At 40.9% G+C, this 19,017-nt stretch overlaps 1 protein-coding gene across 14 annotated transcripts in view; it reads right to left on the reverse strand.

Annotated features, from left to right (window-relative positions):
• lrrfip1a (leucine rich repeat (in FLII) interacting protein 1a) overlaps positions 1-19,017 on the reverse strand; it is a 54,775-nt gene that overhangs the window by 4,558 nt on the left and 31,200 nt on the right. For 4 of the 14 annotated variants that reach the window (XM_080786532.1, XM_080786530.1, XM_080786527.1 and 1 more), the window contains 17 exons: positions 18,467-18,535; positions 18,330-18,371; positions 17,612-17,668; positions 17,261-17,320; positions 16,423-16,500; positions 14,833-14,895; positions 13,823-13,900; positions 13,160-13,258; positions 12,405-12,428; positions 11,438-11,563; positions 10,912-10,983; positions 10,156-10,326; positions 9,050-9,142; positions 8,158-8,250; positions 7,899-7,991; positions 6,676-6,787; positions 563-5,052 (listed from right to left, as the gene is read on the reverse strand). In XM_080786532.1, the coding sequence (XP_080642658.1) occupies positions 2,471-5,052; positions 6,676-6,787; positions 7,899-7,991; positions 8,158-8,250; positions 9,050-9,142; positions 10,156-10,326; positions 10,912-10,983; positions 11,438-11,563; positions 12,405-12,428; positions 13,160-13,258; positions 13,823-13,900; positions 14,833-14,895; positions 16,423-16,500; positions 17,261-17,320; positions 17,612-17,668; positions 18,330-18,371; positions 18,467-18,535 (3,912 nt within the window). In that variant the 3' untranslated portion in view covers positions 563-2,470. Of the gene's footprint in view, positions 1-335; positions 386-562; positions 5,053-6,675; positions 6,788-7,898; positions 7,992-8,157; positions 8,251-9,049; positions 9,143-10,155; positions 10,327-10,911; positions 10,984-11,437; positions 11,564-12,404; positions 12,429-13,159; positions 13,259-13,822; positions 13,901-14,832; positions 14,896-16,422; positions 16,501-17,260; positions 17,321-17,611; positions 17,669-18,329; positions 18,372-18,466; positions 18,536-19,017 lie in introns of those variants that run through there. The other 10 variants (XM_080786533.1, XM_080786528.1, XM_080786523.1 and 7 more) reach the window with 7 other exon arrangements.

Genomic DNA, 19,017 nt, shown 5'->3' on the forward strand with positions numbered 1-19,017 from the left:
GAGAACAATGAGTCAATCAACTCGTATACAGTCATTGCTCTGATTGGGAATATTGGAACTGGATTTATCATATCTGGGTTGAGTGGAAGTATCTGGTTGGTCTGCTTTATGTTACAGCACCCTCTGCTGGCATATTGTATAATTATTATGTTAACATTTTCTATGAATATTTGTATTATTTATACACAAAATAGTGTGCATAGAAACACAGTCAAAGATTAATGAAGCATATCTATCAATTATTACTCCGTTTTTAGATTGTTAAGTGTACACTTAAAAACGGAGTAAATTACAGTATAAGATTGTTAATACTAATTAATTAATATTTTACCAACCTGTTCGATCATCTTTTCACGCTCATCCACCAGCTTCCTTAGACGGATTTCTGGAAGATAAATCAGAAACAGTTCAGAAACCAAGAAGCCGTTTCACTTTGTTCACTCTTGTAGAAACATCCAGTTAACACAAATACAATGACACACACACACACACACACACACACACACACCTTATTTTATCCATTTGAGTTTGTAACTCGGAGAGGGTATAAATGTAACCAAAAGAACCCTTACTGTTCCATTTTGTTACAATTGCATCCTCTCAACTCAAAAGTTAAATGAACACTGAGGATTTGACCTTGTATAATAGGTGTTAACCTACCGGGGATGGGAGGAGCCAAGGAGATGGAGGGAGGGGTCTGGGTCAGGGTGGTAGGTGACATGCAACAGAGCAGGCATCCATGGGTGGTGGCGGTGGTGGTGATTGTGGTGTAATGTGATGCAGTGTGAAGGTTAGCATGCAGACTGTGGAGAACAGGTCAGTTCTACGGCTCACTGCTTCCAATGTTACACTCATCGATCATGCTACATAATGAATGACAGACTGACATGTAAACATCTAGGCCCATGTGAATCATGCACCTACAGTATGTAAATTTAACATTATATATACAGGTTTTTTCCCCTCAGTGCCTTTCTGTTAATTGACTTGTTCAGTTTATTTTCTTCCTTTTTCTATTCTAACTAAAAATAGACAAATGTTGGGAGCTTGTACAAAAAATATATATAGTATATATTGCAAGGAGGTCCCCACTCTTTTGGGGTATTTTTGTCACTGTACATTTGCATATACTCCACATTTGTCCTCGGCATTTAACCATGATAACCATTAGGAGTAGTCAGTGCTATCAATACAGTGCTCATAGGGCTGTTGTTTAGGGACACTGGGATGTTGGGGTTAACCGATCTCTCCCTTACAAGACGATTCGATACGTATCGATACGGATGCATGGACTACGATTCAGAGACGATATATTTTATATATACACTTTTATTTTCATTTTTCATTTGATGCTAGATTCAGATGCTATTTTGACTGGTCCAGACATACGTGCATCGATGTATTGTAGTCGCATTGTTAATGTTCAAATCGATTACTGATTCATATCGATATTTTTTTTACATTACTACCCATTCAGTGCATGGCCACCCCTCTGCAGTAAAGTTGAATCAGAATCTATGTGTATATGTGGTCAAATATAAGTACAGTAAACCATGAAGGCACAATGATCTTTTACTTTTCTTTTATCCCAGGATTTTTTTCACCCAGTGCTTATTGTCTAGTGTAATCCTGGGCGCTACACTCCCTCTAGCTGTGAGTACCGACTGTGCCACCGCGCCCCACGGGCACAATGATCTTAACTCTGGGATCTAGAATCATTCTTAAACAAATGTTGTAAATATAACCATTGTATCCACATTATGGATATGGATTAACATTTAATAAGACATACAGCCGTGCTTTTGGGTTTTGATTGCAGCCACATGTGCAACAAAAAGCAGGCTGTCATTGACATCCAACAGACAACCGTTTTGTGTTCTCAGTCCATAGCTGAGAGAGATGAAACTTGCTTTATTTGATTGGCATATCAATAACTGCAAACCAGAATATAATAGGTAGAGCGTGTAACACACATTATGAAAATCTATAATCAAGTGCACAGGATTATCAACTAACCATTCAGCCTAGAAATTAAGTATGAATCAGATATATTGTACAAAAATACATTAAGGGACAATCTTCTTAACCATTTTAGAAACAGCCATTTTTGAAAGGCATTTTCAGAGTGAGAACGTAAAAAATTATAACTTTTTACAAACAGTGTGTGCCTCCATAACAAATAAATATGTTCTTTCATACTACATGCCCAGTGCAGTTTTATCTACTTGTTATATTATCAACAAGTCATACAGTGACATTCTCAAGAGTTGTTTTACTCTGTCCAATAATTAGTTATTGTTGTAAGACCAGGACATATTTCAAGGTAATTTAATCCCAGTAATAGGTACAGTATGGAGACTGCAATGAGTTAAGTTATTATAAATTAGTACTTTGCACATGACTAGATTTGATAATGGTGTGAAACCCAGAAAGAGCAGAGGATTACAGATCCAACCTTGTCGTCTATAAACTAGGCCATCTTACAGTCCTCTTTTCCTTTGCTTTTGCCTTTCTTGGCGTTCTTTTTGGAATCTTTTCCGGATGGTGGAGACTCTTTTTTGCTGATCGCTTGGCCCGCTGCATTTTGAACAAACTCCAGGTCCTGCTCAATGACCTTGACTCCATCCTTTTTTTCAACTAAGACACCTTCCTTTTTTCCTTCCTCGACACTGTTGGTTTCTACAACACCCAGCTCACTAGCATTCCCACTTCCCCTCTCTGAACCATGTACTGGTTCCTCTAAACCATTTTCAGGTTCCTCTGAACTGTGCACCGGTTCACCTGAACCATTTGCTGGATCCTCTGATGCATGATCATGATCCGGTCCGTCTGAACCATGTTGTTCATCTATTCCGCTTGTTTTCTCGATTGTGTGTTCTTCCTCACTCTCGTTTTCCCCCTTTTCAGCAAGGACTGTTTCTGTGCCAGAAGACAACTGATGATCCTGAGACACACTGTCCCGATCCTCGTCTAGTGTGTCATGGATCGTACGCTTCTCCTGGTCACTCTCCACTGGTTCCTCTGGGCTAGCGACCGGCAGCTGTACCTCCTCCTGTGACGGGATGGCATCACCTTGGCCTAGCTCTGTGTTAGCATGGTTGACCTCCACTGGCGTGACTTCCAAATCCGTTTCAGGTTCAACCACTTGATTTTTTGAAGGCACATTTTCAGCTGCATCAAGGTCATCAAAGTCAAAAGTAAGACATTCATCGCCCTCTTCGTCATACTCTTCTACAGGGTCTTGGCTACAGGGACCTGTCTTGGCTGCTTCTTTGGCTAAATCTGATGTCTGTGATATGTCTGTGGTGTCCCCCTGTACTGTTTCTAAGTCTAAGTCTGTCACTTTGGCCTCAGTTTCACCAACAAACACTGGCATACTCAAACGTGTAGGACCAGAGGCATGATCAACATGTTCAGACATGATTGTTACATCAGAACCACACTGTTTATCTAGAGAAACAATACAGCTTTTCTCAGATGATTCATGAGGACCATTTTCAGGCTCCATCAATCCGACATTCAGTTCTGGATCCTTTCCGGTCTCCTCTTGACTTAACATTGAATGATCCCCATTATTCCCATCATTGCAAGGGAAAGCTTTTGTCTCCATTTGCAATGTTGGTTCGTCCTCTTTGTTGACCATCTCCATTATGTCCAGAACACCCTCAAGAGAACTCTGGATGTCAGTTTGGTCTTTGGTGTCTGACATCACGGTTGTTGTTTGGTCAGATTCTAAAGGGACTTTGGAACCAGGCAAACTGTCAACACACTCGACACAGTCAAAGACAATGTTAGTTTTGGATGGAAGATGCAAGTTGTTTTTCTTGCTTTCAGAGTTGCTTACAGCCTCAGATTGGACACTGGTTTCAGTATTGCATGGATCATGTAATTCCTCCTCAATGTTAGCAGTACTGTCTGTGGTGTCAGTTCTGTTGACCTGGTTATCAGTCGGAGGTTCAGAATTAGCCTCATTAACAGACACAGACTCATCATTCATTTCTAGTTCAGCATTAAGGGCATCAGTCTCACCTGGAGATGCTGCTCCATCTTTGGAGTTTTCTATACTGTAAACAGCGCTGATTGAACCTTTCAAATGGCCAGTAAGATTAGTGGTGCTGACACTAGACTCTTTATCTGGACTCGGTACATATATCCCTGCATCTACATCCTGTCTGTCCTGCTCATTCATAAGTTGCTCCATCTCTGGTTCATTCAGGCTTTCAAAAGGAGAACTCTCTGTTCCATTCCCCTTATGCGTCACGCTTTCTATCTTTTCTGGCATACTTTTTTCCTTTGTATCTTTACTGTGCTTGTCCTCCTCCTGGGAGGAGGACTTCTTCCTCTTCTTCTTCTTCTTCCTCCTCTTCTTCTTTCCTGCAGCTGCAGTGCCCTGAGGCTGAGGGTTAGCGGGGAGTTCCTTTGGTTCCTCGTTGCCTCCCTCATCCTCTGCGCTCTCCGATTCGACGTGAGGTTCTGCTATTAATACGATTGGGGTTGAATCATCAGGTATGTTCTCGTTCTCTGTCATTTCCCCAGGCCGTGCACTAGAGTCTATACTCATGTTCAATTCAACCGTCTCTACGAGATCGTTTTGAGTCATCTCTCTGATGCCGTTAATCCTTTCATTGACTTGAGGTTCCAAGTCATCAACAGTAACAGTTTTAGCTTCCGTCTCGGTATCACTTGTGTCTACCAAATCTCCCTTCTCTGTACTTTCTACTCCATTAACTTCAGCAGCTGTATCCTTCTCCTCCGTACTGGCTATGACCTCAACAACCTCAGACACTGTATCTGCTGTGTTTTGCGCATCTGTAATTGGAATGTCCTCATCAGAGTCTTTCTTGAGAAGGGTTCCTTCTTCCACACTATCCCTCACTGAATATACATTTATCGGTTGTTCTTCATTGGATACTTTGTCTCCAGAAACAATAGCAAGACTACAGGGTGCAGTAGAGCTTAACAGGCTCTCTTTAGGTTCCTCAAACGTCTCTTGATGTTGTGAATCCAACTTCTCTGCTCCACTACTTCCCAGCTGAGGCTCCTGTCCTCTGCCTGAGAGATCATGAAAAGCAGTGAGTGGTAAAAGGATGTTTTGTCAAAATTCTTCATTTTAATGTTGGCCAGTAAGCAACATTGTAAAAAAGGAAAAAAGAAAGCTTGAAAGGAATTGAAGAACAGTCATGACTGATCCAGCAGCAGGAAAGAGTAGACAAAGTAATAACCAATACCCAATTGAAGTTCTTGATCGGGGAAAAAAAATCACCATGACAGACAAGAAGAGGGAGTGGGACAGGCCCTTTGCCAGAATGTAAATCTCATACTGTAGTCTAGTGTACTGTATCACTGACTCTGTCAACTTGAAACATCCTATGTATTTCTTTGTAAGCATGTAAATATATAAATAAATAAATATGCAGGCGCTACTGTCAGTTTTAGAGGGAAACGTACCATTGTATTACATCCAGCTGTTATTCTGTAGCTTGTCTGACTGATTAACAAAACATTTCTATTCACAGACAAAAAATGTTTTCTTCCATTCATCGACTTTAGTGTATTCTGTGTAGTCTGAAAACCCACCTCTTCAGACTCCATCTTGGCCCATAGCACTTGCAGTAGCACTTTCCCTAGCCTCAACAACTTACAGGCTCAACATATGTAACTCAACTAAACTTAGCACTTTATGTAGACTTAGCACTCAAAAGTGTACCGTATATGCATAGTTTCATTATATAGATATTCCACTGTTAGGTTCTTAGCTTACGTATGATTCATGATGACTATTTTTATGTATTTTATGTATTACCATGTTTATTTATTTTTTGTTCTTGCAGGTTACTATAAATCGCTCTGGATTAAGAACGTCTGCTAAATACCTAAATTGTAAAATTGTATAGACAATTATTTATCTTCATGGTACTGTATGTAAGGTTGTCACAATTATTACATAATAAATAATAATAATTTTGTCATAATCGTCATAATGAAAACAGCAGAAATAGCAGATCGACAAGCTAAGATCAGCTATTTCCGCTAGTTTTACCTTTTTTAAATATAAAATTAATAAAAATGCCAGTAATTTATTGCCATATTTTAGTTATTTGTCATATCTGCCCTGTGCACTTTTTTATTACGAAGCCTAAAAGCCAAACAAAAATGTAATTTCTCTTCATGGTGTTCCAATTTCCAATGCCAAAAACACAATTAAATCGTTAATCACAATTATTTGTGTGACAATTAATCGTCAACCTAAATTTGTAATCGTGACAGCCCTAACTGCATGTGCACAATATGTGATTTGATTTGAAAGGCAATTGAAATATATGATTTCAAGCAAGAAAATGACTAGAAATTATAAGAGAAAAACAAGTCTATAAGTTAGTATTAATAATGAAGACAATTTTGAAGAATTCAAAGAGTAAAGCATAGGCAGGAATGCAGGACGTGCAATGCAAGAGAGTCGAGGTCTGAAGATGTTAGCTAGTAGCACAGCCCCACCACAGTGCAGCACAATTATAGGGTCAAATGTTAATTTACCCAATTGTAACTCTCAGCGTGTCAGAGATAACTAGTAACACAGCTTTACACTACTATAGTACAGCACAATTAGTGTTGTTGTGAGATAGAGAAGCATGCTGTGAAGATAATAATTTACAAAAAATAATTTTGTTTCTGTACCAAGCACGCTGTTCCCTTCTGTAGGGGACGTCGGTGAGTCCTGCGGCTGTCCATCGATCTCCTCAACGCCTCCATTGATGTTCAGATCAGGTCCCAACACTATTCCATGTTTCTGGATGAAAAAAGAGCAGACACATAGGTTTCATCTCTGTGCCAGTTAGTACAGGTGTGTTTTCATGTTGCTTAATATCTGCAGATGGCTGCTGCTTGTTTCTTGATTGATTGAATACTGTTTAAAGGTACCGGCAGTACAATGAGTGAAAAACACCCCAAATGGATGACACAAATATATTTTCATAATGGTCCAGGACCATTACACACTCAAAGTGCTGAACACTCAAAACAACTGGACAAAACAACAAAACCAACTACAAACACTTCACTGAATGTTCAGTGTTCCGATTGCTGTCCAGTCTATCTTTTCCTAACCTATCCTAACAGCCGTTTTTCATCATTCTTTTGGACCTTTTAAGAAAAAGTTCTTAACACATTCACCTGCCGTTGACAGAGATCCGACTCCGGGAGCCGTCGATATCCGTGTGGTAGTTATGAGGGGGTAAATAATCCACTTTAGAGTGGATCTCTAGTCTGCTCGTCATGTTGCAGGGCTGACTACTGGTGTAGTGTAAACTACACCAGTTTATACTACATATTCTCAATCTCAACTCTCAATTCCTATACCAATCGATCAACTCCAAAGCAAAGCTAGCACAAAAATGCGACCAGATCTATGAAAACAAGCCCAAAAAAGCAACCAGTTTCACAACTTAAGGCCTATTTAATAGGGCTTAAGTGGTGAAACTGGTTGCTTTTACATCAGCTATTTTCAAAAAGAATCATGAAACCAAGCCCACAACAACTACACAGAAACGAGACCAAACTAAAGCAACACGCAACTATGAATATTTAAGCTATTTTACAGCATCAATGGGTTGGATTGGGGGGGGGGGGGGTGGGTCAAATCAAACGTGTGTGACAAATCGTATGACTTTGACATTGAATCTGTTACAATCTGTGACAGTTTGAAGTAGTCTGAACAAGTCTTTTTGGTGAGGAAGGACCTTTAGAAAATTTTATTCAGTACCAATACCGTGAACATTTTTGAACGATTCAGAGTTCTGTCTGAAGACAAAGCAACATAATCAATTACAGTAAAATAATCAATGCACAGTTGGAACGCAATACCACAGCACAGACGATGATCTTCCACACATGTTGAATACCTTGAGAATATCTTTCAGCTGGACCACCTCATCTCTCAGCTCATCCCGTTCAATTCGGATGGTATCTGTGTATTCTTTCTGTCGTTCTAAGGCCTGTACATCCAGTCATGTACGACAGAGGAGGAGGATATGGATGAAAGAAGGATGAAGAAAATGAAAGGCAGCTTAAAGTTTCATGCAAAGCAGAAGCTATATGATATAAAAGTGAAAACCTGAGTCAAATCACTAAATGAATGGTTCAGGGGTTGACAGGGCATACCCCAATTTTTTTATCCTTCCATTCCACTGTCTCCTGCAGGTCACTGATTTCACTAGTAAATCCGCCTTGCTTCAGCTTCAGCTGACGGATCTCCTGAACAGCATAGAAAATGCAGGACAGGTTGAGAAAAAGAAGAAAGAGAAAGAGAGAGAGCAAAAGAAGAAATGGTGGTGCATGCACACAGGTAGAAAGGTGAGGAGTGCTCCTGCATGTGGCATTTGTAACCCTAGCGAGTAGCGACCCAATTCTGACCATGTCATAATAAGCAAACATTCTGGAAAAATAGCAGATATACAAGCTCACAAAACGCTGCGATGTGACACATTCTGGCCTGCTGAAGATGTATTGACATCGTAACGTTGTCATCTTTTACTTGCACCGTAAACATTTAAAAGGCTGTCGAAGATGCTCCAGTGCCTTCCAGTGCGCTCCACTGCGCTTGAGGCGCAGTGGAACCTCATTTGTTTGTGACGCATTGAGCTTGTAGATTGGCTATTTTCTGCAAAGAAAATTCGTGTAGAGGGAAAAAAAGGAGGGTTCCAAGTAAAGACCCCGGGGGGATCCTGGTCAACGAAGTATAGGGTTTAAGTCATCGGAAAATAAATCCATTTATACTTTGTCGCACAACTCTTTCGATAGCGTTGTTCTACTGTGAATAACGTTGTACCAAACAACTGTTTTTAAAGTCAACCACACCAATGCAACTCCTTGCAACTCAATGAGTTGCATTGGTGTGCTTTACCTTAAAAAACGTTTTATCCTGACCTTTGGTATGGTTTGGGCTTATAGGTGATGCCTTTCATCTGTACTGTACTGCCTCCGGTCTATTACAGGTGCTCAGGTTCACACCTGGGACCTTTTAAAGGGATGCCACAGAAAACGATGTACTCACATTTAACATTTCTTCACTTTGATTTAGTGTATCTTGCAGTTTGTTGAACTGGAACTGGAGTGTGCTGTGGGCTTGTTTCTCTCTCTCATGCTCCTGTGAAGTGAACACAAGACATGAACATGAAGAACTGTCCCTGGTGTTTTATAATTTCACATCTTTAAAGGAGAATACTATACCACTCATTTTCAACATTTTACTAAAAAGTCCCCCCATTCTGTGTTGCCTATAGAAATGGAGGTCTGAAAAAGAATCAGTAACATTATGAAGTACCGGTACATCTTTGTGATGTCACTGAGATGTACTTCATAATGTTACTGATTTTTTTTCAGACCTCCAGTTCTAGGCAACACAGAATGGGGGGGGGAGACTTTTTTTTATTATTTCCACACAACTCCTCTATGGTATATTAATGACATAGTAAAATGTTGAAAATGAGTGGTATTCCTCTTTAAGTTAAGATAAAGTGTTAGGACCTTTTTTATTTTTTTATCAAGGACGGACATCACCTACAGTACTATCCTTTTAGAAGCAACACAGTTAACATGTTCCTCTAGCACCACCATTAGGTGAACACATTTCCACTTGCACCTTTCATAATGTAAAGGGCAGATTACCATGGAAGAACTCATTTGATTTAGGAGACCCCAAGAGCTGTTCTCTTATCAGAACACCCTCAGGTCAAACTTTACATTTTGAGCCCCCAGGACCCGAGTCACTGATTAGAGCCGTGGTTCTCAACTTGTGGGTCGGGGCCCCCAGGGGGGTCCCCACATGATTTGTGGGGGTCCCCAGATGACAGTGAAGTGATAATTTAAGGACTTTTAAGACCATTACCGCATCAAAAGTAATCAACAAACAATGCTATAAAAACTAGTCAAACATTGGTCAAGTTGTTGAAAATAGACAATCTACAAGCTCACAAGGCCTCACACTGCCTCACACTACGAGCGGTGTGAGCTTGTAGATCGGCTATTTTCACAATATTTGTCTGTGGAACCGAGTTGAACTATATATGGATTAGAGGGTAAAAAATCAGGGCTTTGTGTCTATTTTTGTGTTTTATTGAGACCCACCCACCCCATTCATCACATGTCTTCTGAATCTACCTTGAGTTTCTCATCGTATTCGCGCCGGGACTCGTGCAGCAGCTCTTCCAGCTCCATGAGTGAGTCCTTCAGTGTGTCCACCTGGTACATCAGGTTGTTCTTCTCATTGTCCAGCTGAGCATTCGACACCATGGCCTTTCGATACTTCTCATCCACCTGCACTAGTGCATCCTGAGACCAACGACAAACACTGTTTTTATCTTCCGTTTTAATTGTTATAGTTTTTCTTTCCTGCTGTGTTTTATTGTACTGTATGTCTAGTCTACTGTATGTTGTTTTCCAAACGGTTGCTAGCATGCAAAACATTCACAAACAAAACGTGGCAGGTTGATGTGCAGCAAAATGAGGGTTAAAGGAAAGAGGAGGGTTGGAGGTTGAGCCACTCCTATGACAAGCAAGGCACTTAACTATGTCATCTATGAAAGTAAGTATAATCATCATTAAATGAGAGCTTGGGTAACACAATCAGTCTGATATTTTGTCAACATGCAAGGGATGGATTAAAAGCCAGACACTGTTCTATGGAAACATTTAAGAGGGAATTATTCCAGAGGGCTAATCCATATGTAAATTAATTTATGGAGAGGCAGGGGGTCATTTTTGTCAGTGACTACAGTTCATAATTGTATCAAAACTAATCCAAATGTGATCTATCAAAGGCCAGTAATTAGTAGTACAGCAAAGTTCCCAACACCAATTGCAAGTTGGGGACAGGAAAACCAACTGGTTAGTGGACCAAGAACCTCAGCCTGGTACCTTGACTTCTTTGAGGTTCTGCATGTACTTGGTTTCCACATCCTGAATCTGATCCTTCAGCTCATGAATCTCCTATATGAACAGACAGCAGTGAGCAGAGGCTATAGTGACAGGATGAACACACAGCAGCGAACAGAGACAGAAAGACAGCAGCACTGGATGAACACACAGCAGTGAACAGAGACAGAAAGACAGCAGCACTGCAACAGCTTGGTGACAAAGTAATGCAGGACAGAGCAGGTGAAGAATAACAGTAGCGAGAAGTGAAGCGTCTCTGATGTGGAAGCAAGGGCAGATCGGGTGGGCTTGGATGAGCCCAGGCCAACCCAGACTGACAGCTTGCCCCAAAATATAAGATTCCTAAAAATCTGGTTTCCACGGTAGTGCCACGTTCTGGTCACAGTGCACGAGCTCCAGCTTATCGTGGCCACTTCAACAGTGCAATTGTGGGGGGGGGGGGGGGGTTATATTGACATCATCCACCTCGTTATCCAATACTTGGGGGACACCAACTCCTTAGTTTTACCTTGATCTCTCGTATGGACGTCTCTGCATCTGCATCAATGGCTGTGTCAACACTTCCTCTCCTGGAGGAAGTCCCGCCTAAGGAAGTGAGCGTCCCTGCCGTCAAGACGGAAGCTGCTCTGGATCCCTGAGGGAGACAAACATGACTTTACAGCAACGCTACAATAATGCATCATTCAGCATGATAATCACTACAATAATGCATCATTCAGCATGATTATCACTACAATAATGTAGTATATAATTATGTAATATAATTAAATATACTAGAACTAGAAAAGATGACTGACTGATACATTGTGATCATGACTCCTGAGTTTTGGACAACATTTGTATGAGTAGCAGCAAAAAGTGTATTTTGAAGAGAACATGAAATGGTGGGCCACACATGGCTGGGGATTATATATAGATGCGTCATCAGTGTTTCCCCTTGCCAGAAGCCGATAGTGTGGGGAGAGCTAGAATATTTGTGATCTATTTCAGTCTTTTGCGGCTATTTGCTTTTTCTGGCCTATTCACGGTTGCCTACTAAAAATCATACTGTGGTGGCTGAGTTGATTATGATTGTGTGGTGGCCCGCCACACAATAATGCATATAGGGGAAACACTGGTATCCAAGGTATCCAGAGAAAAATATTTTTTATTTGATTTTGATTGCTATAAAAAATAAATGTGTGTGGTATAACTGCATACTGATAGAACTGCACGTGTAATCACATTTTATAGGTTCAAAGAGAAATGCTTGTGTAATCATTTTGTGCAGGCCACATCCTTGAATAGAGGACATTTAGTTCATTAAAAAGAAAAAACCACAGAATGCCATGTTTGCTTTTGAACAGAAATGAAAAAGAGCACTTTCATTGTTCAAGGTCTTTCTCCACACGATAATCACGTCATCAAAGGCCTCTATAAGCACCCTTTTCATGAGATCTAACAAGTTCAAAATGTTTTGAATTAGCTCCACTCACCTTTTCAATATAATCCCCATCAGACTGTTGAGAGAAAGAAAACAAGGTCAGAACAATACAGAGACCAGACATAAGGGCCACAGAGCCCAGTGTATCCACTACGATTAGGAAGACGCTGCTTGAGCTCAGCTTGTTCATGAGCTCCACAACATCTAAAAGCCCACTGATGCCTGGACTGCATGTGGACAACCAGTATAGGTTGGATGTCCTCTGCAGACCTGTCAGGAACACAACCGTGCCACACACGACAAGGGAAAGTCTCACTGTTGGCAGCCCATCCTCACTCAAGAGAACATTTTCACGTTGTAGTCACGATCCAAACAAAAGCCACCTCCAACCAAACAACCATCGTTTCATTAGGCCACATCATGCATATGATTAGTGTGCAATTCATATTTCAACAATTGCAATAAATAAAAACCGAACAGCACGGCAATTGTTCATCACTTCACATACAACAAAATACACTATCAAAAGATGATGTTGGTCATTTTGTCAGTGTCTCGTGCTCAGACACTGGGTTTCTCTTCTCTGTCGTGCACAAACCACCCTTCTCTTGCACTGAATGTGTAATTGTATTATTGTATTGACATAATTAGAGTGATTTAATATATTCATGATGTAATCTTCACATTCAGCTGCATGCTTTGTTATTGAAAGTTCATCCTCACAACATCATCAGCCTCAACTGGCTCAGCACGGAGTTAGATCAGCATGGGTCATGCCGTGCACTGCAGTTGGCAGGACCAACTCACATCTGAGAAGTCAGGAATGGTGACATCGTCAAGGTCTCTGGTCATGACACTGCCAGTGGCTGTGCTTCTCCGATAACTGGCCAAAGAGCCGCTGTCATCCTACAACCAACACCAGAGGGTGCAATGGAACAGCGAATAGGGATGTATGTGTCAGAATTTACACAGCATTTGAATCTCATGAACTAAAAGGGATAACATGTCACTGCTTATCACCTCATGTACATCAGATTGATATGGAACAAGTTGTCATAAGTACCCACTCGAAGTCTATCTACTGTAAATTAATAGAATATGTATTCTGAAGCCATGTCATGTACTGAAATGAACTGTTACACAAACAATTTCTAAACGTAAACCACAGCAGGGATTTTCTGTTCAAATGTACTACATATACACTGTAGCACATCATCCCACAATTAATTTGTGACAAAGTGTGACACAAAACAGCCACTGTACGACATCCAAAGGCTTTGGAAGTGCAGCGCCCATTCCAAAGTGAAGTCCCGATTTGAGGCATTTAGAGCAAAACATTGCAAAAATATAACGTCATTGTCAGTCATGTCTGTGTATGTTTTAGTAATACTTTGTATATTTAAGTTATTTGCCCTTTGAGATTTATTTTGGTTTACAAAGCCTAAAAGGTTCTGGAGGAGGGGGGCTCACCACTGGGCTGGTACGAGCTGAATTGGCCCTAGAGGAGGTTCTGGAACTGGGACCACGGTAGCTAGTGTACTCAGATGGCTGGAGAGAGAGAGAATACTGCTGTCTTGGTGTGTGTACACAGTAGATGTATGCACACACACATACTGTACAGTGTACATACATGCACGCACACACACGTACACTATGCATACACACGTACAAGTTTATGTCCATATTTACATAATAAAAGCACATACACTTTGTGTGTTGTTCGTATGGACAAACACGCATGCAAGCAGATTAATGCTGTCTCACATGTGTTCGCACACACGTGCACACACACACACACACACACACACACGCACACACACACGCACACTTTGCAGAACACCCATGCTGACGAAAATAACAGTCACAGTCCGAGATTAGAACAATTATCTAACCTACATTACTGACACGTTCTAAAAACGAATTGGAAGCAAAGTCATCTAAATTCCAACACCGCAAACAAACTCACGAATGGCAATCTCATCAGTGAAACAGTTCCCTTACAGGAGTAAATAGACAACTTGCAGACACAGCATGAAACACACTAAACATCATACTGTTAATGTTAATACTGTATTAATTACAAACTTTATTATTGTTGTTTTCCAGCCTCCATGTAGAGGAGCCAGTGAAGAATCGTTGGGTTGAGGATGAATACCTTGCTCAACGACTCTTTTTGTAGTTTATTGTAGTAATGTATTTATAAGTGGAGGAGTTGGGGGCTCAGTGCCTTGCTCAAGGGCACGTCAGCCTTTACAAAACACGCTCCTCTACCCTTGTTTAGGCCACCGCTGCTCTAGCACGATTGGAACGGAGCTCCCATTTTTCCCCCAACAAAAACAAATTGTATCACTCTGAGCTTCATATACTGTAGATTAGTCAGTCAGTAATATCAACTTGAAATGGGGCAAACCACGACAGAACACAACCAAAACTTCATGCACGTCAAACCAAACCATCCCATAATCCGTAAACGACCTTACGCGAGTGTTGGAGGCAGTCACTCGTCTAGAACCACTGTAAAGACTGTCCTCATACAGGGAGTTCTGCAGATGCACACACACACACACACACACACATACACACACATTGTAACAGACTAGTAGTACAGTCGATGGGAACAGATATCACTTCACCATTCCTTTGCTAGAGATTTGACAACATGCTCTTTAGTCCGCGTTTAAACATGAGCCTTTATCTAGTGCTTCGCAAAAGTTTCCCTCCACAAACTACAAGTGCTGTGCTTTTGAATATCAAAGGGTTAGATTATTTTACAGTACAGCTATTTGCCATGTATGGAGGAGTCAGCCTGGTACATACAGTACATACACGATTAAAGTTTTAACTAAAGTTTTAATTAGTACATTGTCGTATAATCCAGCTGTATGGTGGGATATGCGAACACAACAATCATTTGAATCCACTCAATGTTGAAAAGAATTCTATAATCTCTAAATAGTGACCAATTAGGCTAAATTAATGACCTACCAAATTAAATTATTGAGTTTAATTTGTATATATAATATATATATATATATATTTCTGAATGTGATGTGATATTTTGTTGATGTTATGCTTTGCTGATATATTTCTCATGTCATCCTTATTTGGACTTTATAGGAACAATATATCATGTAAGTTTCCTGAACTCCTGTTTCGTACCTTAGACGTCAACTAGGGGTCAGGAATGTGAGCTTGATTGTCTAATTTGCCTGTGCATGAGTATACAGCGGTTGCATGACATTATTACCCGCATTACATCCTAATGAAGGCTTCATAACCTGCATCATGGTGCATCCTGTGTGATTAATGGCAATTCATGTAACCATGAGGATAAGTCCATTTCTGTGATTAGTAACAAGAAATCTGCCACGTTTGAGGTTTCTAGAGACTCTCTCCATACTCGATGGCATTGTATGGAGATATGTTCTCCCACCAAGAGGCATAGGGTCACATTTCCTGGTTGCACAAGCGGAAACACACGGCGGTTACTGTTAGCCAATCCTCATATCGCAATAACATTGTATGCCATTGCTACTGTACTTTAGTGTCTAATTGCATCATCATAACGTTTGCGTTTAACTTGCTGCTTTAACTTGCACTTACCATTTAATTACAGAATGACCCGCTACTTCATACTGTACTGTAAAATAACCTGCTTGGCTAAATCTGACCAAACGTGAAGTTAGACACCCTGGAAACGCGTGGAATAATTCAGGGGAGAAACAGGGCTAAAGTGATGAGAGTGACAATCACAAGTGACAGGTGAAAGGTCAGACAGTGACAGTGGCAAAGGGGGGAGCTGTGCTGAGTTAAAGGTCAAAGGTCTGGTAACTGACCCTACGCTGGCGCTGGTAGGTGATGCGACTGAGGAGGCCGGATAACTGAAACCACCACGAGGACAGAGCGTATGAATGAACCAGGAAATAGCAAGTGTGTGTGTGTGTGTGTGTGTGTGTGTGTGTAGTACACATGTACAGTGTGCGTGTCACTGTGTCTTCTCTGTGTCAGCCTGTGTGGTGTGAGTCTATTTGCCTGCATATCTGTCAGTCTGTCTGTCAGCCTGTACTGACCTGATAGCCGTTGTACGTTAAGCCCTGTCTGGAGGACAGTCCATTGTGACTGTACAGGTCAGAGGACGCATAAGATGCCTGAGGGAATGAACGAGAAGAGAAGAGACGAGAAGAAGAGAAATGTGTAACAGGAAATGAGAAGGTAGGAGTGAACGCATGCACCTGGAAGCAGAGAATGTCAAAGGTCAAACAGCACCTCACAATAATTTTCTTTCCTATTATTACAATTGCAAATAACTATGATTGTCATATTATTGTTATATGATTATTGTCAATATCAAGTACAGCTAAACCAGTGAAACAGAACATGCACTCACACACTCAGTGGCGTGCACTAAAGCAAGACCAATGCACTATCCGACCTATATACAGAACATGACACTACAACAGTGTCATTAATCCCACTGATACAGATACACAGCCAGATGGAATGCTGCATCACTGCATGCACCACCGCATGCCTCTTCCTTATTCCAACGTCACCAAACGTAGAAGGTAAATTTGAATGCATTGGAATTTGGAACCTCATTGGAGAGGACAGTGAAGAAAGACAAAGCAAAGGGGTGGGACAGCATGCGCTGTCTAGTACATGAGGTGGATTTGAACCTCATGTTGCTCAAAAGTGAGCAGGTGAGTTCAAAACTCACCAACACATTTCATTTCATTAACGGACATGAAGTTATACAGTAGCCCAACAGACAATATAGTGGAGCTCAAAAACAACACGCAAGTTAAAACTACACACAAACTGCAACACACACTTGTGTCAGTAGTTAGCACAGCAGAAGCGTTAGCAACTTAGCATAACACCAGCGGTTTACTGAGCAGAAGTACACACTGGTTGTAGGTCTAGTCTCGAAGAACGCAACGCCCTGGTGTCATCAATCAATCTGGAGCTCTGGAGGTTTAAAGAAGAGAGACCACCAGACACACATCAAACGTCGGAGACGTAAAAGAAAAATAACAGATGACTTGGATAATTAAGAAAATGTAAAGAAAATATATAGTCAGTATAGTATCACACCATATAAAATACTGACATCTGTTTTATGAATACTGTGATATGCCGACCTGTGAAGCATAATTTATACTACATCGTTTGAGGGTGTCACTTGCCAAAAAGAACAAATTGCCAAACCACACTGATACAACGAGGACGGAGCATAAATTAAGTTGGATTGGAACCCACCGTCAAGTCTAACTTGGAGGAGCGAGATGCTCTGCTCTCATCACTTAATCTGGAACTCTGACAGAACAACACAACAGGACATAAATATGAAGAACTGGATAAAACACAACGTTCCTGAACTCTGATAAGAAATCACAAAGTACAAACACTGCAAAATACTACATTGTTGATTGTACTACATGTGAATTCAGTGGGATGCTACCTGAATTAATTAATGCTACAACCGGAAACTTATTTTATATGACTAAAACTTAATTTAACCGATCTGTATGGGAGTATGTATTGTAATGCAATACAACTACTGATGAATTGAGTACAATGGAAACAAACTTTTTGTGTAATTATTTTAGCATAATCTTTGATTGTACTACCTACCTACTACTAAGTAATCAATCAATCTGCTGGTCTCCCTACAGTACTCTTCCATTATTGAGAACTTGAGACATTGCCATTGCCAATGTCAAAAGCCTCAGAATGTTGGCTTCAAGCGTCTCCATTAAACAAAGCCTGCTGATTCTTCAAATGTAGGACTATTTAGTGGGTTCAGGTTTGGGTAAATATGAGTGATGTTCTTCATATTGTCTGATGCTGTCAATTTACCCATAGCTCCCATTTAGAACAGACCACATGGGCCAGTTCAACCAACATCTACAACAACTACACTAACTCCTATTAACTTAACTGTACTGAGTGTACACACTGTATTAACTGCACTAACCCGACTGGACATCACACGGGATTCATCATCATAGCCATTACTCTGTGAACAGAGAGCAATGGTTAATGGGTTATGAGTGATGAAACGTCCTCATTGGTTGTTCAATGACGCCACTTCTAGGGTGAGGTTTTACATACGTCTTCTCTGTCTTTATGTTTGGATTTCTTCTTCTTCTTTGACTTCTTATGTGAGTGCGAGGAGGAGCTCTACGGGGGAAAGGAAGTAACAGTGTATTTGGTGGTTTTTGACCCAGTCCAGTGGTCACTCACATCACCACATTGTACCCAACATGCTTAGCCGTTCATTGGCGGACTGTAATGTATGTTAACGTCTTACTCTGTTAGACGAAAGCTAAACAACTCATTATTAGTGGTTTCACTGTACCAGCTATTGATCAGTCCATGCATCTCATTAACCCCAACACGCACTCATAATGTCATATTAATGAAGCTCAAGGATAGGGGTCGCACTAGTTAGAGCATACTCCTTTCATGCGGAAGCCAAGGTCGTGGCTTGGAACCCTACTTGGGGTCGACGTCAGCAAAGGGCATGCGGGTCACTAACACCTAATCTAATAGGTTCAGATCTGAGCCACGTCTCCTGCAGAAGGCAAGGAAGCCTGAATCCTGCCCTGGACAGGAGTCTCCAGACGTAAAAACAGATTACGGTAATCAAGCCCAAGAATAGA

The sequence above is a fragment of the Protomyctophum bolini genome (genome assembly GCF_963924005.1).
Source record: "Protomyctophum bolini genome assembly, chromosome: 16".
NCBI classification, from domain to species: domain Eukaryota; kingdom Metazoa; phylum Chordata; class Actinopteri; order Myctophiformes; family Myctophidae; genus Protomyctophum; species Protomyctophum bolini.